The 24111-nt window shown below is 50.2% G+C and overlaps 1 protein-coding gene across 1 annotated transcript in view; it reads right to left on the bottom strand.

Annotated features, from left to right (window-relative positions):
* The window catches only part of ALDH9A1 (aldehyde dehydrogenase 9 family member A1), a 206152-nt gene that overhangs the window by 75856 nt on the left and 106185 nt on the right, over positions 1–24111 (bottom strand). The window contains exon 6 of the mRNA XM_086957203.1: positions 985–1181. Within this exon, the coding sequence (XP_086813329.1) occupies positions 985–1181 (197 nt within the window). The remainder of the gene's footprint in view (positions 1–984; positions 1182–24111) is intronic.

The raw sequence follows: 24111 nt of genomic DNA, 5'->3' as shown, positions 1-24111 counted from the left end.
TTAGTGTTTAAGGGTGCTGGGGTATTTAAAGGGACCAGGGTGGAATATATATATATATATATATATATATGTATATATATATATATGTGTGTATTATTAATATAGTTCTAAATATAATGTAATTTTAAAGACTTAATTCTTCATTTTATTTAAAATTATATATATATATGTGTGTGCATTTGCGTTATAATTGCATGCGGAGTGAAGTCATATGCGTTGTGAAAATTTGCGGAATCATGGCATGAGGAGTAATGGGTTTTGCGGACTTAAAAATGCGGAGTAATGGTATGCGGGATTTTTTTTTGCGGAATGGAAAGACATATTCGGATCAAACCCAGATCTGTTGACTGGGTGTGAGTGTTTGACTGGTTCAGATGCTCCGTCCATCACCACCTCCTTTTGTACCTCAAGTGGGGCCACGTTTTACAGTGCTACGATCATGTTAACTATCTGAAAAGCTACTAATTTGATTGTGGCTTTGAGTGGACATTTCTGGTGCATTTTAGACAGCCTCAGGACAACCTTTGGGTTACCTATTTCTTCCGCAATGCAGTCAGAATGAAAAGATGCAAAACCTGAAGGAGCATTTTATTGGCCACAGCCAGATAGCGCTCTGGTATAAATAGGTTAAAGATCTGTTTTTCCAGGCTAGGACTATATGCACAGGTCTCGTACAGGGAAAGTACCAAGTCAAGTATTACAAGTCTTTTACACATTTTAGCTGTAACCGCGTTTTCACACAAAAACTATAAAATAAAATTACAAATAGTACTTCGTTCTTTTTTCTTACAGCATGCTTGGACTATGTCCTGCACATAAATATACATCAGATTGTGGGGCTTCATCCCTTAAATAACAAATGAACTACTTTATATGGTTTCAAAACACATACCCCTAACACAGAATTTCATACTTCTGTGAGCTTGGCACTTCAGATTCTGTTGCAGCAGAATTCAGAATAGATCTTCACGAAGGGCTAGTTACCTTACTTCCTGTAGGAACACTCCCAGTGAACGAGACCTTGGCCACATCTGGGTGTTTACAAAGGAACTCGCCAGTAGAGGCTCCACCTTGAACCACATTGAAGAGTCCAGGGGGAACCCCAGCTTCAGCAAAAATCTCAGCCAGCAACACAACAGAGAGTGGTGTGAAGGGAGAGGGTTTGAATACCATTGCGTTTCCTGCAAAGACAAATAGCAAATATAAAGTACAGTAGCATTCAGAATCGGATTTCACCATCCAGTGGCTATAAGTGTGCGAGGGAGACTCGTTAATAGGTTAGAGTAAATCTCCTCTTAGAAATGGTTGTAATACCATGACCTACGTAAAAAAAGTAAGTTATTACTTAGAGCTGAAAATAACAGGTGATGCTGTAAATGATTATTATGGTGTTGAATTAATTGACCTCTGATTTATGAAATGCAGGGATTTAAACTCTCAACTAGTAACGCAGGTAGCTTTAATCAGCTGGCACAGTGGTGCATGTAGGGGGAAACTGAACATCGTGACACCGGAAGTCTGGTGCAGCTATGCTGCTCCGGCAAGAAGCGAAGGCTTGGCCTATGGCAGCCGGCTGGATGTCCCCATTGGACGAGCGGAGGACGGACCATGGTGGTTCCAGGAAAACGCCGACAACAAGCATTGAAAATGCAATAGGTCTCGCCTTTGATTAAGTTAAAGCCATTTGGTTTACTAATGGTATTGTATGGCAAAGCAAATGGCTTTAACTTAATGAAAGGTGAGACCTATTGCATGTTTGAGTTATAAGGGAAAAATGGTTTCAGGTGGGAGTCACAAGTGCCTACTAGAGAACTAGACCCACGCTGGGAATTAAAATCAATATCTTGATGCTCAACTTCTCCTGCATACAGATGAGGTACATAAAGTGTGTAGTTATCCCAGGTCGAGTCCTAGTACACAAGATGAACATATCTTTTGACACACAGATCAGCATAACACACGTAACGCCAGACGAGACCTAAAAACGCGCCCAACACTAAGAAGATTAGTCAGTGGTGTGCCACAATTTCTCTATGTGCTTTATGGCAAGCATGTGGGTCTGCAAAGGGCATCGGGGGATACACAACGGAGAATCCAGGGCCCCGATATATGCAAACAATGTAGACCCTCCGGGACTAATGTAGGCGTCACAAATTCTCTCATCAAACCTTTACCCGCCGGTGTACATGTTCCCTACGTGAACTTTTTTTTTTTTAAACCTTTATTTGGAGACAAGCAAAAGACAGCAGTGGTACATTCATAATCCATACAAATAGTGAGAGACAGTGCAATGTGGCAGTATGATCAAAATGTCCGGGCTTCATGTCAAGGCATAATACAAAGCAGACAGCAATGGAAAAGACACATAACAACTGTAGACTTGCATCGCGGTTCGCATCCGCTCAAAGCAGTAGGTGATGGCAGGGGTATAAATCTGTGGCACACAGACCGTGAGGCAGGGAGACAACCATCGGCCTAGTGGACGACCAACCACCATGTATCATGTGGTCAGAGGAGGGCCCCCCCCAACCACCAACAGGAGAGTAACTGCTGGCCCATCACACCTCACACAATGCCATCACAGTATGACAAACAAAAGCAGCACAGCAACAGAAGAGCGAGATGACCCCAGTCATACCGGGGCATGGAATCCGGCAGGTGCCTGCGCGACTCAGCAAACCTCGCGCCATTTAGCCCACCCCAACCCGGTCTTCACTGTCAGAATCAGAGTCCTGCACCGCCCTAGTGAGGAGGTACACCTGCAACGGACTCCAAAAATCCTTAGGCCTACATCGCACGGGCATCAGCTCCGCATACACATTGTATTGGTCCTCACAATAAATGATATCACGTAACCAGTCCTCGAACTGCGGCACCCTGCCTCGCCCCCAACAGCAAGCCACTCTCCGTTTGGCCAACAATAAGGCCACATCCACAAATCTACAGTGGAGGGCAGGTACCCCCTTAGTATACCCCAACAGGAGAACCATGGGGTCGAACAACACCCCGTCCTCCGTCATGATCTGCAGAGCAGCATGGACTTGCACCCAGTACTCCAGAACGGCCGCACACTCCCATGCCAAGTGCAGGAAATCGGCGCCTACTGCCCGGCATCGGGTACATCTATCGTCCTCCGACATTCGAAACCGAAGTTTCCTGGCTGGGGTGTAATAAAACCTCTGTATGAATTTGTAGTGTATAATTTTCAAACGGCAACTGGAGGAGATATTAGCAGTAACACCACAACAGTACTGCCACTGTTTGTCAGAGATAGTGATGCCCAGTTCAGCGTCCCATTGCTCCCGCACCCGACTAGTCAGGGTAGCTCGCTGCCGTCTAATGGTACCATATAGCTTCGAAACCAGATGTCGCCCATCGGAGACTAGTAGTACGTGAAGTGGCAAGGTCACATCCGGCTCCTTAGGGAAATCCGGCAATAAAGTACGCAGGCCCTGTCGCAGGCGGACATAATAGAACAGCTCCAGGGGGGAGCAGATCACATTACCAAAAAACTGTTCCCGGGTACGGAAGGTGCCCTCGCGAAAAAGGCCTCCCCAAGTAAGTACCCCAAGACGCTTGCACAGACGCTGAAATCCTGTCTCCTGTAATAGGGACAGGGCAGGATGATACGCAAGGGGTAGTGCAGGTGAGTAGAGAAATGAAAGATCCAGCAATCGCGCCACACGTTGCCAAGCATCCACCGTGCACGTCACCGTTGTCTGGTGGGCGTCCACATCGCCCACATTGCCCAGTACCATACCTTCTAACGGGAGAGGATGGGAGACCCATTGTTCAGCCGCAATTTGTGGCATAAACGGCGTGGGACGCATCCAGTGGTATGCATAGTGTGTCTGAGCACTTGGATAGTAAAGTTCAAAGTCAGGAACATCAAATCCGCCATCGACATAGGGCAACGTTAAAGTAGCCCACGCTACTCTCGGTTGTTTACCCCCCCAGAACAAACGAATGAGCTCTGAACGGAGACGTTTAAAAAAATAAGCGCCAGGGTGATATGGGATATTCTGAAAAAGATACAGAAAACTGGGCAAGACTACCATTTTAATCAAGGACGCCCTACCCGCCATGGACAAAGGCAAAGACATCCATCTCGTAATGTTATCCGCCAGTTTAGTGATAGCTACGCCATAGTTAAGCCTAATATTCTCCTCTCTGACCAAAGAGACCACAATACCAAGGTATCGCAGCTCCGAGTCACACCACTCCAAAGGGTAGTCCAACGGAAATCGATGAACCGCCGCAGTGAGCGGAAAGAATTGGGACTTCTGCCAATTGATATGTATCCCAGAAACCCCTCCAAAAGCAACTAGCTCTCGTAAAAGTGCATTAAGATTCGTCTGCGGATCCTTAACATAAAGTGTGACATCATCCGCGTACAAAGAGATTCCCACTTGACGTTGGAAACAGTTAAACACACTCTGTTGGTGCAGTTGGCGGATCCGGCAGGCAAGGGGCTCTATAGCGATGGCAAACAGGAGGGGAGAAAGGGGACATCCTTGCCTGGTCCCCCTTGTAATAGGGAACTGGGGGGAAAGCACACCATTCACTACCACTCTCGCCACCGGGTCAGTGTACAGCAGTTTGACCCAGGAGATAAAGATCCGAGGAAACCCCATTCTGCATAAAACATCAATAAGGTAACCCCACTCCACCGAATCAAACGCCTTAGTGGCGTCCAGGAAGACGGCGGCCACCGGGAGCTCCGGAGCAATGGTCGGGATAAGGGAAAACAATGTACGAAGATTATGGGAAGTCGCCCGACCAGGCACGAACCCAGACTGATCAGGCAAGACAATAACAGGCATGAGCGCAGAAAGCCGAACCGCCAACACTTTCGCCAGAATCTTGACATCACAATTAAGTAATGAAAGGGGCCTATAGGAACCCACGTCTCGAGGGTCTTTACCCGGTTTAAGCAACAAGGTGATAGCAACTTCTCTCATAGAACCCGGCAGCCTCCCTACCTCAAGGGACTCCTCAAAAACCTTGGCAAGAACAAGAGCCATAATATCAACGTAACATTTATAGAATTCAGCGGGAAGGCCGTCCAGCCCCGTGGCCTTCCCATTGTTCAGGGACATGATGGCACCCCTGATCTCCTCCTCCTCAAGAGGCCTGCCCAGGAATGCCCTGTGATCGTCCGACAACCAGCAAAGCGCTAAATCATCAAGGAATCCGCCATATCGCACATCCCCTGACTGCTGTGTAGTGTACAAGTGGGTGTAATGGTGAATAAATGTCTCCTGAATCTCCTTCGTGTCTCTACAGTGAGTGCCATCCGGCAAGACCAGTTCCAACACGTCCGAACTATACCTCTGATGCCTAGTAAGTGCAGCAAGTACTTTCCCAGGCCTCTCCCCCTCACAATATCTCCTCGCCGTCCAGTATTTTCCTCTATGTTTAGCCTCCCTGGCAGCTTCCTCCTCATACTCCGAAAGCTTACTCCTAAACTGACCTAAGAGGTCGGGATCAGGACCAGCCTGCAGTCTGCGTTCCAATTGTCGTAAATCAGCCTCTAAGCCCTCGAGGGTTCGAACAATAAATGTAAGCATCCCACAGCCCTTGGAGATAGTGACACCCCGGATCGTAACCTTAAATGCCTCCCATATCACCTCCACACTATCAACAGATCCCTTGTTCCTGGGAAAGAAAGCTTCCACCTCCTCGCCAAGTTCAGCCTTAAAAACGGGGTCCAACAGGGCAGAGGGAAAGAGCCGCCAGGGTGGGCGCAGCCTGTGCAGCCCGGGCACAGAAAACACAACTTTGACCGGGCAATGATCAGAGTACGTCCTGGCCAAGTGTACCGCCTCCCGCAACCCCCCCACCAGCCCCCTGGAGAGGAAGACATAGTCCAGACGAGCCCAGGAGCGAGCCTGTGCAGTGAAATGCGTGCCCTCTCTATCGGTCGGGTGAGCATACCTCCAGCTGTCAATCAGCCCTGCCTCCTCCACAATACCCCGCAAAGCATCCCTGGCTTGTGTATTGTACTGAGGGCTACCCTCCGATCTATCCTCCAGAGCCTGAACCGCCAGATTGAAATCCCCCCCCCCCCCCCCCCCCCCACACAATATGTGAGGCCTCTACAGCAAGGATGTGGCCCCAAAGGGTGAGAAAAAAAAGCAGGCGTATCAATGTTAGGTGCATAACAGTTTACGAAGAGCACAGTGACCTGCCCAAGCCTCCCCCACAATAACCCATATCTCCCCTCAGGATCCACTTGTGACCCCAGTTCTTGAAAGGAGAGCGATTTCTTAATAAGTATAACAGTTCCACGAGCATATGAGGAGTACGATGCAAATGTCCTCACTGCAGCCCACCTCCCACCAAACGTAGAAGCAGGCAAACGCCGCAGATGCGTCTCCTGCAGGAGAGCCACTTGTATTGCATGTCTATCCAAATACTGTAGTACATTACGACATTTCCTGGCATCATTAAGCCCACGGACATTCCAAGACAAGATCGATATCTTATCCACAGTATCAATCGCCATCACCCGTGATCAAGGCACCACAGGGCACACAGAAGCAGTGCACCGTCCCAGTCTCTCAGCGCAAGGCAGCGGAATGTCACAATCGCACACCACAGCCTCTCCAACAACCTCATGCCACACTCATCCCAGCCATCTCCAAACCAAAAAACCAGACCCCCCCCCTCCCAATCCCAAAGAACAACAGCCGTGCAACAGGCACGCCGGCAATGCAGTACACCCAGAGAACATTGCGCACCTAAGACGTACGTCCAGTGAAACAGAACCTACCAGTGCAATCCCCCCTCCCTCCGCCCACCTGACCAATCCCAACCTGCCAGGACCCTTCACCACCCCCCCTCCCCACACTCCATACATCCATCCAGCCATCCAGAAACCTCAGGCGCACAAAAGAACTTAACAATGGTGGGGTATGCCCGTGGGAGTGCCCACCAGAGGTGCACATTACCACCCTCCCACACCACGCCAAACCCTCAGCCGTAAGGCGAAGACCTGACCCAGGCACAGTGTGGGAGAGGGTGCCCGGAGCAAATCATCATCATCAATCATCCCCGTATCAACAGTCTCAACTGGCGGGATCCCGGATTGGACCGGCGATCCACACATCTGCTCTTAACATTCACGCCTGTGAATCCCTAGACTCCAAGGGCAGCCATAGGACCGCCAGTGCAAAGTATGTAGTTCAGCCTGTTCGCCACTAGAAACCCAGTTAGGCGTCCACCTCCTCTCCCGCCGATCGGTGGCCATCCTGTTCCTCCTCGTCTTGCCGGCCCGCAGCAGCACGTTCCCTCTTTAGACGTTTCACAAAGTCTTCCGCATGCTGCAGATTCGTGAAGAAGGTCTGTTTCGCCTGATGAGTCACCCTCAGCTTCGCAGGGTATAGCAAGGCGTAGTCCACCTGCAGGTCCCTACGTTTTTTCTTGACCGCAAGAAACTTGCGGCGCTGCTCCTGCACCATCGGAGTGAAGTCCGGATAGATGGTGAAGTTGACCCCCTCAAATGAAAGTGAGCGGGTGGTACGAGCTGCACGAAGAGCCGCATCCCGGTCCCGGTAGTTCAGGAGGCGCGCAATGATAGGGCGCGGTGCCGCGCCGGTGGCCGGATGTGGTCCAAGGGACCTGTGCGCTCGCTCCACAATAAACTGCGTGGAGAACGCTTCTGCTCCGACCGCCCCAACCAACAGTCTTTCCACGTACGTCTCCATCTTTCCCACATTCGTCGTCTCCGGTACACCTACAACGCATATGTTGTTGCGTCGACTTCTCGCTTCCAACTCCTCATTCTTGGCTGCTATTACCCTCAATATATTGTCCATCCTCGCCAATTGAGTGGTGAGTGGCCGCAGTGTCGTCGTGATCCGAGATGCGCTGTTCCGCCGCAGTCAGGCGCTCCTCATGGACATCGAGTTTTTGCACCACTGCGTCCATGCGTGAGGATAGTTTGTCCACTTTGTCCACAATGGTAGCAAAACCTTGCCTCATCTCAAGCATCATTTGTTGGAAATCCGGGGCAGTGGACGGCGGAGTAGCATCAACGACAGGTGGGGGGGGGGGGGGGGGGGGGGGGGACGGGAGCTCCCAGCTTCCTGCAGCAGGCGAGTGCCCCTCCTAGAAGCTGCAGAGTCAAAGGAAAGTTTAGGTTGCTTATTGTCCGGCTTTCCCATGGTCCCGCACACACAGCAAGCAGAAGTTAAGTTAGTCCTGGGCACAAGCCCTCGTACACCAGCCAATGGTATGCACCCACCAGCATAGGCAGTATAGCAAAATCCAAGAGCAGGGCGCAGTAGCCGTGTAGCCACGCAGTATCGCCAGTCCCCACAAACAGTCAAAGCACGCCGCTGCCCACCGGGAGGCAGAGGGGTATTCACAACAATAGCAGGTGAGAGTGGACCGAGAGCACCCAGCAGCGGACCACCATAGTACAACACAAACAGGTGAGGGCAGCGCCACTTACACCATGTAACAGGGACAGAGCGCAGGACTCAGCTCTTATGTCGTCCCTTACGAAGCAGGACAGTCCAATCCAGGACAGTGTGGCATAGGAAACACAAAGTAGAAGGCACCGGCATACAATGCAGGCAGAGGGGCCTGGAACCGGATGGCTAGCACAGCGCTCCGCTGAAAAATCCCTAGCCGGTAGGCACCGGCACACAATGGCTGCTGCGGCGACAATGGCGCCACACGAAGGAAAAGGCGGGTCCCCAGCAGCGCGCCCAGCACGTCCAGTCACAGATCGTAGCGCCAGCCACAGGACACCCTCGTCCGTATTCCGCAGCTCACAAGCGTCCAGGAGGTCCCCACAGACGGGGGCATGAGCAGGCAAGCACGCCCCGCCACTCCCGCCTGTGTCCCGGCAGTGCATCAAATCTGGGGGTGGATTGGAGTCCCCGTCGCAGCCTTGCCACCGTAGCCCAGGGTGGCACCTGTGGTGACACTTCACAGTCTCTGCCACCGGTCGCGAGCCCCACTTACCGTCACCATCCACCTCGAAGCGGGCGATCTCGCAGTGTCCCTGAGGGGGGAGGGGATCCGGCCTTCACCCCACGTGTGAGGCAGCGGCCCACAGTGAGCTGTGACGCCGGGCCGCAGTGCTCCCGACTTCCAGAGCACCCGGCGGCAAAACTTCCGGACCTCCTATCTCCGGACAGGAACCACCGATCGTGGTGGGAGTTGGACCGAGTGCAGTCCACAGCTGTCCGAAGGAGATTCCAGGGTCAGATCAGAGATGGTCAAAAGGATAAATTGCCGGATGGAAGCTCCGGGCTGCAGGAGCCTCACGGCAGTGCGGCCATGCTGCAGTGCGCCCTCTAGCGCCCTCCCTACGTGAACTTTGCCATAATGATATACAGATGTGAAATCCACTATGGAAAGCCCACAATCACTGCTCCAGAGACCAGGCACCAAGAAGTAACTAGATAGCCACCTGCGTGGACTTTCATTCTTCACACCAAGGGCAGTGGTTTGTAATGAACTTCTAAGGACATATGCATTACTTCCTTTATCAAGAATCAAACAATTACCAAGTAAGGAGCCCCTCTCTAGGTTCAAACATGCGTGGACGCCAACTTCTGTGGGGCAAAGGGGACAAGCCTTCGCAAGAATTTAGCTGGGGGGAAGATTGTGAAAGAGCACCAGAGCCAGGATCTGGGAATACACCAGCAGTGAGGCTTTGTCCTCATCATCTCAAGTCAGACATATTCGGTTCCTGCTGCTGGTACACACCGTGACCACAGGAGGGCTGGGGGTTGCAAGTGGGACTTTGATACAGAGCCCCGACCCAGTGGAGTGTAAATGTTTGCACGTCAGCACGGGGATTATATCATCTGCACGTGAAATGTAAACTTCGTGAATTCACGACATCACTAATTAATATAGGACTGCTTTAGAGAATAAAAGCGGAAAATCGCAAACTAAAAATATTTTTTGAACATTATAGAAGTTGCGAAGTGGCTCACTGCCATGTATGGCACCTTCAGCCAGTTGTGACATTTCTGGCACCGCACTGTTGCATTCCCTGACAGTTTGTTAAAAATTTGTACAAAGGAGTTGAAATTGCCAGTATGCCAAGCGCTGCTGTCTAAAAAGCCAGATTGCCCTCAAGGAGCCACGCATCGTGGCATAAGATCATTTAAATGATATGTTTTTTTACATTTACAGCGGGGACTGGATGTTTTACTGGCGGCAAAAAAAGTGTCTCCAGAGTGTCACGCCGCCAGTAAAGCATTCAATCCCCGGTTGCAAATCTACAGTCTCTTCAGTCTCTACACATGTACGTTTTGGAATCTGTATCTATTCGAAAAGGCCCTCGTAATGGCGAGAGCAGCGCTGCTAGCGCCAAACGAGATCTAAAAAGGGTGCACCACATTTATGGATGGGTAAGTATGTGACAGATCACGGGCATGGAAGACGCTAAGGAAGTTAAGGTTGGAGATGCAAGTACACAGGTGAACAATAATGCGAGGAAGGTGAAGGGTGCAGAGAAAGGGGATAAGGATTTAGAGGTGGAAAAAGAAACCGGAGAGTAAAGATATAAAACTAAATTTGGCCTAAATGGGCATCCCCAAGCCGCTGGGAACACCTTTTGGTAACAGTGACGAATGAAAGCATCTGGAAACAGGAGCACATGGAAGTTTTAAGTTTCTGCAAAGAAAAAAAGTCTAAAGAAGAATGAGCTGGTGATCCATGGGTCAAAGTAACTAAAGAAAATTGTACGGTCGCTTTTCTTATCTACGCTAGCTTATGCTGCAAAAAATATCTAGAGTGCTGTATTGTCCATTTCAACAAGGTCCTGCACAGATCACATTTCAGGGCGGCTGGGGGGGGGGGGGGGGAAGCCTGGGTTTGGTATGACAAAGAATTTAGGGCCCAGCTATCAGTAGGTGCAGAAGGAAAATGAGGGGAGCTAGATACAGATTTGTGGCTGCATATCATAACGCCTAGCAGGCCCACCCCCACGACGTATACCGTCCGAGGCGTGCCTTTGACATACTGGATTTTTCAGGGATGTCGCACCCAAGCGTGGGTGGGTATCGCAGGTAAGTCCGTCATTGTGAAAGGAGGGCAAGGAGTGTTTTGGAGCTTTAACTTGGAGTACCATAGTCAAGAGTACCATACACCTGGAACATTAATGTCAGAAGAGACAGTAAGAACCCGGATACCCACTGTGGAGTGCAACAAACTCAATCACAGTTGGGGGCAAGAAAGTGGGCCTGGGACTGTCCCTTAAAGGGGTTTACACGGGGGAAACATGAAGCTCCCATCTCAGACAGGGAGGTTAGGGGCATACTCCAAATAAATTGGAAGCGCTGCAGTACTGATTGCAGGATTATGACAGGAGAGATTACGTGGATTTGCTGTGTCAGGGTTTTGTATATGGTTTTAAAATGAGTTATAGTGGACACTAAGAAACTAGGTGGGCAGAATATTTGCTTAAAAAGGCAGATGAGTTAGCAGTTTTACACTGCCTTTACAGTCTGCAGAGGCAAACTGGGAGCCATGTTTTACCTGGTCATGGCAGCACTGCTAGAGCTGCAGGGACACCAAGTTAAAGGCCCATAGATCAGGGAATTAAGAGTACGTTAACCTATGCCAACTGGGCATAAGTCAATCAACCATGTACCTTTTTAAGGTTCACAGCACATGCAAAGAGTCCTGATTAGCAGGGATCAGGACTTTTCAGGCCCATTACACAAGTCCCTTGTTAAAATGAGGGCAAAAAGTTGGTTGAAACCAGCAAAAACGTGTTGCCTCCCACCCAGTCAATGAGAATAAGAGGGACAATACCAAAAACTCTGGTTCGCCACCTTGGATTGCACCCGATTAGGTCTTGTTCTTATACATTTCACCCACATGGGTTTCAGTGACGGTTTTGGGTCATTTTGGTTTATTATGGGGTTTGACCTAGTGGAGTTGGGGCACCAGAGTGGGTGTGCTGGCTAGGGGTTAATTATTGGTGCGTTCCCTGAATCATGTGGCACTGCATGCCTAGGTATGGATGGCAGATTGAAAGATTAGCATCCTTGCCAAGAAACCAGAAGGTAACAGAAACGTCACTCACTTAATGTACATTTCCTTATGCAAGTAAAACCATGAGGCAACTATGCTCAATTATCTGACATGGTATGTCAGAGGGCTCAACAGCCCACATAAGTTTAGCAAAGTGTTAGCATTCGTAGATAGATAATATCACCCTTCTACAAGAGATTCATCTCACACCCAAGATTCTCACACACTTAGTACATGGGCTGTACATAGCATTAAATTATCCTTCTCTGCCTATGCCAGAGGCGTAAATATCCTAGTGATGAAAGGCTTACGATTCCAACGATATGAACATGATATCCTATGCCGATGACCCCCAGCTCACCCTCTCACTCTCAGCAGACCCCACCACCACCAAGACCAACTTCCACAACTGCATGAGGAACGTTGCAGCTTGGATGAAGGACAACGGTCTTAACAGATGTGCAAGCCGGTTCCAGTATTCGTCACGGTGCAGAAAGGAAGCGTTGCAGGACGCGATGTCCCTCGATACGGTGCCGGCAGCGGCCCATTGACAGAGTCGGTGGACCCAAGGCTTACGTTGCAGAGCGAGACGGTGCTTCGATGCAGTGCGGCGACAGAGCCGGAGTTCGGGAGCTGGTGTCGATCAGTCCGGACAGCGGTGCGAGTTGGGTGGTGCGTCGCAAAGCGGTGTCCAACTCCGGTGCAGTCGCAGAACTCAGAGTCAGCAGCCGGGACCTCTTCGGTCAGACCAGTACATGTCAGTGTAGTGAGGCGTTGCACGTCGGGGTGTCCACCAGTCGCGGTGCAGCCTACGGCTCGGTGACAGCATCAGGACGGAGTCAGTGAGCGCAGAGCTTGCGTGGTTCAAGGCGGACATTGCTTGATGCGGCGCCTACACCGGACTGGTCGTAAGAGTCAGTCACAGCTCCCTGCCTCTGTAGCCACTGAAACAGTGTTTCCAGCAGCAATTCACAAAGGCTGGTGAAGTCCACTGGTCCTGGGACTTCGGTCAGGGAGCAAGCTCTCTTCCAAGCCCTTTGAGATCTTTTGCACAAGTTGAAAGAAAAGTTCACAAAGTTCTTTCTCCTCTCTTTGGCAGTCAGGCAACCACTGCAGGTCAATCCCCCCCAAGAAGCACTTCAGCTTGGGAATCGTCTCTCCTCATTTTCTTCAGGTTCTTTATCGTCTCTCCTCATTTTCTTCAGGTTCTTTCTCCTCAGCAGAGGTTTCGTCTTGTAAGTCAAGAAGTGATCTATTTTCTTGGGATCAGGGTCCCAATATTTATACCCCAAAATCCTTTGTTCTCTGAGGGAAAGAGGGGCCTGTGCCCAATCCAAACCAGTTATGAAGCACTGTGTACCAGGCTTCTCCTTTCCTTTCACAGTGCAGGGCAGGAACATCAGACGCCCCACAGGAGGTGGAACCAGCATTGTGTAAGGCAAGTACAGCCCTGGAGCACTTTGTTGACAGTCTTCCTTCTCTTCTTTCAGTGTGCAGGGCAGAGACATCAGATGCACCACAGGGGGTGGAGCCAGCACCGGGGGGGGGGGGGGGGAGGGGGGGGGGGAGGCGGTTAGGTGCAACTCCTCCCTCCCACCTAGATGCAGATCTCCCTATTCACCACTAGGCTGACTCATTCTGTCTCCTGGAATCCCCCAGTCCTGTCACTCAAACTCCAGACGAAAGAATACACAACCTCGCAGAGGCAGGCTTGAAAGGTTAGGCAAGCAAATACCTACTTTCTAAAAGTGATATTTGCAAACACAGAATGTTAAAACCCACTTTACTAAAATATGTATTTTATCATTCTGAGTCCAGGCATACTAAACTCGAATTTCTACCATGTTCTCTGAGTCTATTAGGATTATAAACATGTAATAATCTAACAGCCCATTCTGGTCTATGGAGAACAGGTAGCCTTACAATAGGGGTGTCTAATATGAAGAAAAGGGAAGGTTCAGGGACTGGCAAGTGGGTGCAGGCTCTGCAATGGCAGGCCGTAGACACTTTTTACAAGGCCACCTCTGTGGGTGGCACAACCAGTGCTGCAAGCCCACTAGCAGCATTTGGAATTACACGCCCTGGGCACACTCAGTGCACTGTACTAGGGTCTGACAAGTAAACCAAACATCCAATCATGGAACCACTAATCAATGCATCAATTTACAGTAGGGAGCACTCGCACTGTGGCACTGGACAGCAGTGGCACAGTACCCAAAGCATCTAACACCAGCAGAAACACATTAGGCAACAGCAAAAATAGAAGGGAGACCCACGCCAATGGTGTCAGGTCTAACAGCCACATGGACAGATCCTTTGCCAAATCAAAAGATAGGTCTAAAGCATCCATTAAAGGATATTGAATGAACATACGCTGCAAGACACGTTCATATATGAACCCCCTCAATAAAGTATGCACCTTCTACTCAGCTGTCACAATATATGGTCCAGATTGAACTAATAGCTAGTGTCACCAGATGTAAGGAGTGGACACATGGAATTCAGCACCTAGCCCGCAAATTATTGGGTCACTCCAGTTATGCTCCAGCTTCAACTATCCGAGGGGCTACAGCAATTCAACAAGGAAATCCTAATAGGCAATCGCTTTAGTGTTGAGTTGCAGGCGGGGATATGATAAGAGTACTTTTTGCTTAATCCTGGCACATTTGACCCATTACTCTGTGTGGGAGGCTTTCAAGGTAACAGAGCTAGGAATCTGTATTGGAAAACAATGGTGTGGCCACAGGACCTCGAAAGCGTAGAACAGGACCTAATATAACTGAGAAAACTGGCGGGGGGCAAGCATGGTGTGGTAATGGAACAAATACATAACAAAACTACAGAATAGGCTGAAATAGCAGGAAGAGAAATAAAGTTTGGTAAATACACAAGGTGTTGAGCATATGGCGATGGCAAGAAGCCTGGTAATGCTAGTGAATGCTCCTGGGAAGGAAACAATAGTATAGGAATAGAGCACGCGTATGTATGTCGCTTTCAGGCACGGATCAGATCCTAGGCATACTCTAAAAATGCTTTTTTGAATTCTATACCTGGAAATCACACTGCTCCCAGAACAGGTCAACAATTACCTTGATGACCTTGACAAAGCATGGCTGGAAGAGGCACAAACAACCCTTCGCACTTGATAAAAAACTGCCCTATCTGAGCTACCATTGGGCAAAGCACAGGGCCGGATTGCTTTCCGGCTGAATTCTAGAAACATTACATCAGCATTCTAGCACCACAATTATTAGAGATGTATAAAAGAAGGCCATCTCTGACACACGCTCCCCAGTTTATGTGTGAAGCATCACTGATTACACTACTTAAGCCTGACGAGCTGACTCACTAATGAGAATCTTGTAGATATAGAAGCGGTCACTGATTAACTGTAAAGCAAAGATTTTAGCGCAGCTCATTGCATACCACCTCACTCCATTGGATGGCTTCAGTAAGGCACAACCAGTCTAAGTTATGGCAACTGGAGTGGCCTAGGATGAAACCAAATGCTTTTTGCTATACATAAGGATCTGGATCCTGAGTTTGATGCAGTCATGTACCCCTCCCCCCTTCCCTCTCTCGATGCAACCAATGCATTCGACTTGTTGGAATGGAGCTATCTTTTGGCCATCTTTCCAAGGATGGGAATGCCCAGCCCTTCCATTGACTGGCTTGCTCTGCATTAACATACCATACAAATTACATGAGGTACTGGTCAAAGGTGGTCGCTCTTTCACTTTTATTCACACTAGTCCTCAAGTCTCTTGCACCCAAACTTTGACAACGCTACACTGGAAACACTCTGAGGTATACAATAGCAGTAATATACCAATATCCCTGTACACAGACGATAGGACATTATATGTCAGGTAGCCCAGGGCCAATCTAAATTTTGTGATGAGGGAGTTTGTCTGCTTTGGTGTATTACCTATGATGACATTTAACTGGAAGTCGTCCCAAATGTTCCCTCTCATTGCCAACACAAATCCATTCACCCCAGACTTCCCGCTGGAATGGTGCGCCGATTCACTTAACCACATCATTGCTACAGCACATTCCCGTGCTGTGCTGCAATTTTAAAAATCCCTTGTTATGTGACAAGGTCAACTCGTCAAACACACAGCGCAGGTAACACCCATGACGAGTTGACCTTGTCACAAGCATCGAAGGGGTTAAATACTTGGGTGTCAGAGTGCACAGTGATCACAGCAGGTTATAAGCGAAAATTATAGGACTGCCATCGCCCAGGTCACAGATGAGATTCTCTTGCTAGATAACTGTACCTTCATCATTGGTGGGCCGAATTAGCCTCCTGAAAATGGTCATACTACCCAGCCTCTTTATTTGTGAACAGATCTATAGTGATTAATTACGCAATTTTTTCCCCAACATGGTTGGATATAAAGCTAATACTGGTTGGGAGACACTCGCTCTTCTATTCACATGGGTGGATTTGAGGCACCTGACCCAGAATTGTATTACCTGCATGCGCAGTCGCATTTGGCACACTGCTGGTACTGGCTGACTTCCTGGATGCCACATGTGGTGGTCAAACAAGACAGGGCAGACCTACTCCCGTTCACAGCCCTGTATTGGCAGGCAGTTTCCCTACCTTCCAGATCTAAGATCCAGGACTGCCTGCATGTTCGAGGATTGGGACAGACTCTCCAGAAAAGCTAAGAGGGGGTTGATTTACTCTCCCAAACTGACATTATACCATCATCCACAACCACCAGCCACGCATGAACCCATGACTTGGTCTCAAATTGACAACAGAGTCCTCACATGGTTGGGTGACATGTATAAGAATGGCACCTTTGTCTCCCTTAAAGACTTTAAGGGGCTATCACGATCCACTCCCTTGAACTGGTTTCTTTATTACCACCTTCGCGGGCCAAGCCGACTGGCAGTCCCTGCTTTTTCCTTTGAGCCCTTCACAGCACTAGACAAGCTACTGTATGCAAGGGAAGCAGAAATGGAGTTGGAAATAATCCCAGATACCAGACGTTCTGCTGTGCCCAAACAGGCATGATCTCATCTAGCAGTAAGTTAAGCACTGTACACTATAATTCAATGGGCATTCTACACGTGGCAATGTGACGTTTTGGTCTTCGTGCAGACTCACAAGTAGGAGGTCGTAACGGACTTCTTACACTTGTCTTTGATCAGTAGTTCCTGACCCTATAACTAGACAACGGACACTATATAATTGATTGCCATTCCTCTAACCCCCCCCCCCCCCCGCCCCCGGTTGGCCTATTTGGGTTGAGTGACAGAAATACCCACAGATCACAAGAAGCAGCTTGCACTGGCATCCTTTCTTGACAAACATTTGATTGGCTGCTATTAGACTCTGCTGCCCAGGCACTTGTAATATGGGCCCTGGGCCACAAAAAGAACTTCAATTCTCGAGGGTTCAATCTGTGCAGGGATCAATGGCTTCCCATCTGCTGTTTAAGTAGGTGGTGGGAGGCCAGTGGCAGACCTGCAGAAGAGACCTGCAGCTCCAGTGCTGAAAGGGCCCACATAAGTTCATACACAATTCAACACAGTCAGAATGAGGGGATTGCATGCAAGAGGGAGTCTGGCCACTGCAATCAAGGGACCTAATTGAGATAATCCTGTTTTCTTGTCCTTCATTCTCCACCAAGAAGCTGCTTGGTGTTACAACTTACAGGGCTGCTGGGTGATTGCAGGCTGTGTGTCACGTTTTGCTCTCGATGCTACTCCCACAAAAAGAAGCTGTCAAACTGCAGTACCAGAGGGGTTTGTCTCTCCCGGTACACATCCAACCATCACACTGACTGCAGAGTCACAACTGGCGAGGGAAAACTCAGTCTTCCGCAGTTAAATGATCTTGGTGATTGGTGCCAACCCTTCACTTACTGGACCCTCTTTGTGCCTTGTACTGCTCCCAGACTTGTTATCTGCGCAGGCCTGCCTGCACTCCTGCTTCGCCCCCTCCACTCCATTCAACATGAGGTAGCCACAGGCGATAGCAGCCGCAAGCAAAGTAGGAAACAAATTTGCCGAGACACTCTCAGAGTCAGGATGTATCAACATGCCCAAACGATTCCACCAATACACAGTTAACTCCTGAAAGAAACTTCAAGTTAACATGCAACACTAGAAACACAGATCGGTGGGGTTGGGGCCGAAGACTGTCTCCTGTGCCAAGACCTCAAGAGGATTGTGGAATGAGTCACCAAAACAGAAGCTAGAATCTCCACCAGCAAAGTACAGTTCAAACTCTCCATGCCGAGGTTGTACATTTTAAGGGTGTGGCGGGCCATCTAGAAAGGGGGATGCAGAGGGCAGGTTCCAAAGAATCAATCACTTTAGTTGGGGTGGCAAAGGACAAGCCTTGAATGCTTTTTACACACTTGGATGAGATCTTGGATTCCTGCAGAAGACATACTCCACTGCTTTGTTATTGAAAAGGCACACAGATTCCCGATGACTAGGCTCCACCTGGGGCTCCGCTCCCTACCCACGGCCTATGAAAGCCGGTTTCCTAAATTAGGAGGACTGACATGCAATACTCGGGCAATCTCGCCTGACACCAGATCTCATCATTGACTGCACTGATCAGCATTTGGCCAGACTATACTGTCCAGATGCAACAACTGCAAAGCTCCTTCCGTGCTGTAAAAGAAAAGTAAATGCAATTAATATACAAGAATTTCTACCTGGTGAATTTAAAGGTTATACATAAGGGCAAAACTATTTTTTGGGCAAGCACAGGAAGTTTGGGACTGGCTCGGTACGTGGAACCCTTTGGCGATAGCTCCTGCGGCTGCCCATTTGTTGGATCCCTCCAAGCGGGGCAGTGAAAATTGACATACCCAGGAAAAAGAACTCCAGCTGGGCTGCAGATGAGGACTTTGATTTGATATTTGCAGAATCTATGCACCACCAGAAGGACAACCCATCTCCACCAGCAAAGTACAGTTCAAACTCTCCATGCAGAGGTTGTACATTTTAAGGGTGTGGAGGGCCATCTAGAAAGGGGGATGCAGAGGGCAGGTTCCAAAGAATCAATCAGGAGGAGAAAGGCGGCATAGGCAGCTTAGGCAGAGACCAAGAGCCTTTACAGTAATACTGTGCTAAATTCACACAATTCCAGAAGGAAGCTTTTTAGAGCAGAGTGTTAACAGAATACCTGTGGAGTAGCTCAGGTAACGTTCCAGTATAATTAACTGGCACACTGGGGGGAAGGATTTCAATGAGGCTTAAACTTCCTGGAGACTGCCCTGGCAATGGGAGGTGGTTAGGCTCCATGCATTGTACAGCAATAAGATGCACGTTATCTAGGGCACCGGGCCCTGCGAATGGGATGCAATCGGCGTGAGCACCTACTGTTTGCACCCCCAGGGCCCTTTGGTGTCAAGAACAGGGCAGCGATTCTTGCACAGTCCCTTCTGTAATGCAGTGTGCACTACTGCTAAATATACGGCAGTACTATCTAAGGTGATGCTCCCTCATTCGCATGGGAACACACCCCATTATAGCACTCCATTATAGCGGGAGTAGAAGCAAAGAGGAAGTCAAGAGGAGCAGTGATTGTGCACCATGAGGTAGCGCACAGTGGGTGTCCATCCACTCCCACACCCCAGGAAGGGAAGAGAGGGGCTTCTGGGGACCAACCCCCCACCCCAAGCATTTCCATTTAGGCAGGTGCACTCACTGCACATGCCTGCTGGAGATCTTTTCCACCCCCGCCTTGAAATGCAAATAAAGCTGCTGCCGACATATGGCTTCAAACATTTGATCAGCCTTAAATTACTATGTGCAGGTATGGCTTTGTGCCTGCATTGGGAACAATATATTTACTGTAATAAGATGCACTGAGCTGGTCGGCACAAGGGGACAAGACTAAAGACATCTTAATACTGTGGTACTTGGGGACAGTATGTCCTGTTCTTGGTGCCCTCACACACCCCAAAGGATGTCATGCTTTATCATTATCATTGGGCAATGCTCCTCGTCGGGCCGGCGCTGCAATGCCCTACGGCTCCCCAGAAGGGTCGCTTTGTTGGAGATCTTTTCAGGATAAAGCCATAGGGTGCATGGGGGAGAGTGACGGTGAAGTCTTAAAGTGAAGTCTAAAAAATGGCTGGACAGGTGAATCAACGATATATTAGAAAAAATATTCATCTGCTAACATTAAAAACCAGAAAACTTAAAAAACACCAAAGCCACCCTCAGCCTCACCAAGAATCTCCTAGAACACCACAAGATCACCTTATTCGTCACCCTGAATGTAGAGGCATTATACACAAACATCCCTCAGGAAGCCACCATCAGGGCGATTGAAGAGACTCAGAACCACAACAAGTACAGAAACGCTCCCGGTGGAATTCATTATGGAATGCACTGAATTAGCTTTAAAGAACAACTTCTTTAATTTCCAGAACCAAATATACCACCAGGTTCACGGAACTTGTATGGGCAGCACGTTTGCTCCTGTGCCTGGCGTGCCCGTATATAGCAAATTTTGAAAAAACCCATATACAAACTGAGAATATCCCACTTCAAGGAGATTAAGGAATGGAAATGATGTAAAATAGACAATATATTCGTTTTCTGGACTGTATCTGAGGAAAGATGCATGGAGTTCCACAATTGGATCAACCAGCAGGACCCATATTTGAAGTTTACTTTGTTCACCTCGCCAAAGGAGATTCCCTTCATGGACCTACTAATCATTATGGTTAATGGCAACCTAACCACCAAGACTTTCAGGAAGCCTACCAACCGCAACAGTCTCTTACCATACAATAGCCATCTCCCTAAGACACTCAGGGAAACCTTCCATATGGTCAATTTCTGAGGTTGACAAGGAATTGTAGCAAAGTTTAGGACTACAAACTCCAAGCTGAGGAATTGAGTAATAACCTGCAAAAAACAAACACAAAACTTGAAGGACCTCTTAGTACATACAAGACCACAGACCAAGTACACTACTGACTAAACCACTCTCTGGGGGCTCTCAGCAGTGAAGGGACATTACCAATGTCCCTCTGGTCACTCCCCACGCCGCACGGCTCCTCCTAGTTGCCAGTGACTGCCCCTCTGCTGCTGCTGCTGCCAAGGGTTCGCTGCTGGTGAGCCCCTGGCACTTGTCCTGTTTTTTTCCTTGGTTGTTGCTCTGTTGTTCACCCATCCCTGGCTTTATATTTTTTTGTTTTTTCTCCCTCTGTTTGCCGCTCGTTTTTCACTCTTGCCCTCTGTGGCCCCCCCCCCCCCCCCCCGCCGCTGCTCCACTGTGGCCCGCCCCCTTTTTGCCTTCTGTGCCCACTGCCCTTCCCATTGGCCGCCCCGCTCCCGCCTCCCAGCTGCTCCTCCCTCCCACTTGGCCTCTTATGGAGGGCGCCGCACGGAAGCGCCAAAGGCAAGCCCTTCTGCGGCCGTCCGCGCCTGGACCGCGCCCAGCGCCAGAACCACGCGCCGCCCGCAACACCAGACTGTGCTACGACCCCAGCACCCTCCACGCACTCAACACCGAATGAGACGACCAAGCCAACCCGAAGCGCACTCAAGGGCCCTTCATCTGCCGGAACTGCAGATACACCAGCATCCAGCCCACCAAAACACCAGCCAAAGAACCAAACCACCTCCGCTGCATCCTCCGCAACACTCGCAAACACGCCATCGAACTCTGGGACCTCCTGGACTCCACCGACCCAGACGTCGCCTTCCTGGCGGAAACCTGGCTGAACACCACCTCAGCACCGGACATCGCCATAGCCATCCCACAGGGCTACAAAATCTCCCGCAGAGACCGCACCAACGGAGTGTGAGGCGGAATCGCCATCATCCACAAAGACGCCATCAGAATCTCAACTAACACCGACGACACCATCACCACCGCATAGCACATGCACTTCCAGATTTACACCGACCCCAACACGACCCTTCGAGGAAGACTCATCTACAGACCTCCCGGAGCCCGACCACAGTTCAGCAACACCATCACTGACCTCATTAGCACCCACGCCCTCGCCTCCACCGACTACATCCTCCTTGGGGACCTGAACTTCCACCTCGAGAACAACAACGATGCAAACTCCACCACCCTGATCGACAAACTCGGACTCAAACAGCTTGTGACGACACCCACCCACGCAGCTGGACACACACTTAACCCCATCTTCTCCGCAAGTCCCCACGTCTCCTTCAACTACACCTCCGAAACCCACTGGACCAACCACAGATGCGTCCACTTCACCTTCAGGAAACCCACCACACACCACCGCACCCAACAACTGCCGCGCCACTGCTGGGACAAGGTCACCGAAGACCAACTAACGACCACCCTCGCCCGGAGACCACCCACTGACCCAGACACCGCCGCAACCAACCTCACACAGTGGATCAACGACTGTGCCAACACCCTCGCCCGTCAATACCGCCACAACAAACCGCACCAACAAGAAAGCCACCTGGTTCCCCGAAGACCACCGGATCTCCAAGCACACCTGTCGGAAGCTGGAGAAGAAATGGCTCCAGGACCGAACACCAGACAGCCACACAGCCCTCAAAAGCGCCACCCGCAGGCACCACCAACTCATCAGGACCGCCTTCAAGGACCGCCTAGACAACAGTGCGCACAACACCAAAGTGCTCTTCAGCATCGTGAAAGAACTCTCCAACCCCAGCTCCAACACCAACGACATCCCACCATCACAAGACCTGTGCGACTCCCTGGCTGCCTTCTTTCACCGCAAGATCACCGACATCCACGACAGCTTCAACTCCGACACCCCCGCACCCACCACCGAGTCCACCACCCCTGCGACCACCACCCGCACCAGCCGCCTGACCGCCTCGTCCAACGTCAGCGACGAAGACACCATCAAAACCATGAACTCCATCCACTCCGTATCCCCATCTGACCCCTGCCCACACCACGTCTTCAACAAAGCCAGCACAACCATCGCGCCCCACCTCTGAAAAATAATCAACAGTTCCTTTGAGACAGCAACCTTCCCGGAAAGCTGAAAGCACGCTGAGATAAACTCCCTTCTGAAAAAGCCCAAGGCGGACCCCAAGGACCTCAAGAACTTCCGGCCCATCTCCCTGTTCCCGTTACCAGCAAAAGTGACAGAAGATAGTCAACAAACAGCTTACCCGCTACCTCGAAGAAAACATCCTGGACCCCTCCCAATCCGGTTTTCGCAGCAACCACGGCACCAAGACCGCCCTGATCACCGCCACTGACGACATCAGGATCCTGATGGACAAAGGAGAAACAGCCTCCCTCATCCTCCTGGACCTATCAGCAGCCTTTGACACAGTCTGCCACCGCACCCCATCAGCACGCCTCCATGACGCCGGAATTCAAGAGAAGGCTCTGGCCTGGACCACATCCTTACTCTCCGGCAGAACCCAGAGCGTCCGCCTCCCACCCTTCCGCTCAAAATCCACCGAGATCATCTGCGGCGTCCCACAGGGATCCTCCCTCAGCCTGACGCTGTTCAATATCTAAATGGCACCACTCACCCACGTCGCACGACAACATAGTCTCAACATCATCTCCTACGCCGACGACACCCAGCTGATCATATCCCTCACCGAAGACCCCCACACCGCCAAAGCCAACCTCCACAGAGGAATGAAGGCCGTAGCAGACTGGATGAAGGACAGCAGGCTGAAGCTGAACTCAGACAAGACGGAGGTCCTCATCCTCGGACCCAACCCATCAGCCTGGCACGACTCCTGGTGGCCCACATCGCTAGGCGCAGCCCCGGAACCCACAGACCACGCACGCAACCTGGGGGTCATCCTAGACTCCACCCTCTCCATGACCAGGCAAGTCAACGCCGTCTCTGCGTCCTGCTTCAACACCCTCCGAATGCTCGGCAGAATCTTCAAATGGATCCCCACCGACACTAGAAAAACCGTCACCCAGGCCCTCATCACCAGCAGACTAGACTACGGGAACGCCCTCTACTCAGGAACTACAAACAAGCTCCTGAGACTACTACAACGAATCCAGAACGCCTCGGCTCGAATGATCCTCGACGTCCCCTGCTGCAGCCACATCACACCCCACCTGAGAGGCCTGCACTGGCTCCCAGTCAACAAGAGGATCACCTT

This window comes from Lissotriton vulgaris, chromosome 1_1 (assembly GCF_964263255.1).
Source record: "Lissotriton vulgaris chromosome 1_1, aLisVul1.2, whole genome shotgun sequence".
Taxonomy (NCBI): Eukaryota; Metazoa; Chordata; class Amphibia; order Caudata; family Salamandridae; genus Lissotriton; species Lissotriton vulgaris.
Note: the sequence above shows the minus strand (reverse complement) of the source record. Positions and strands in the feature narration are given on the sequence as shown.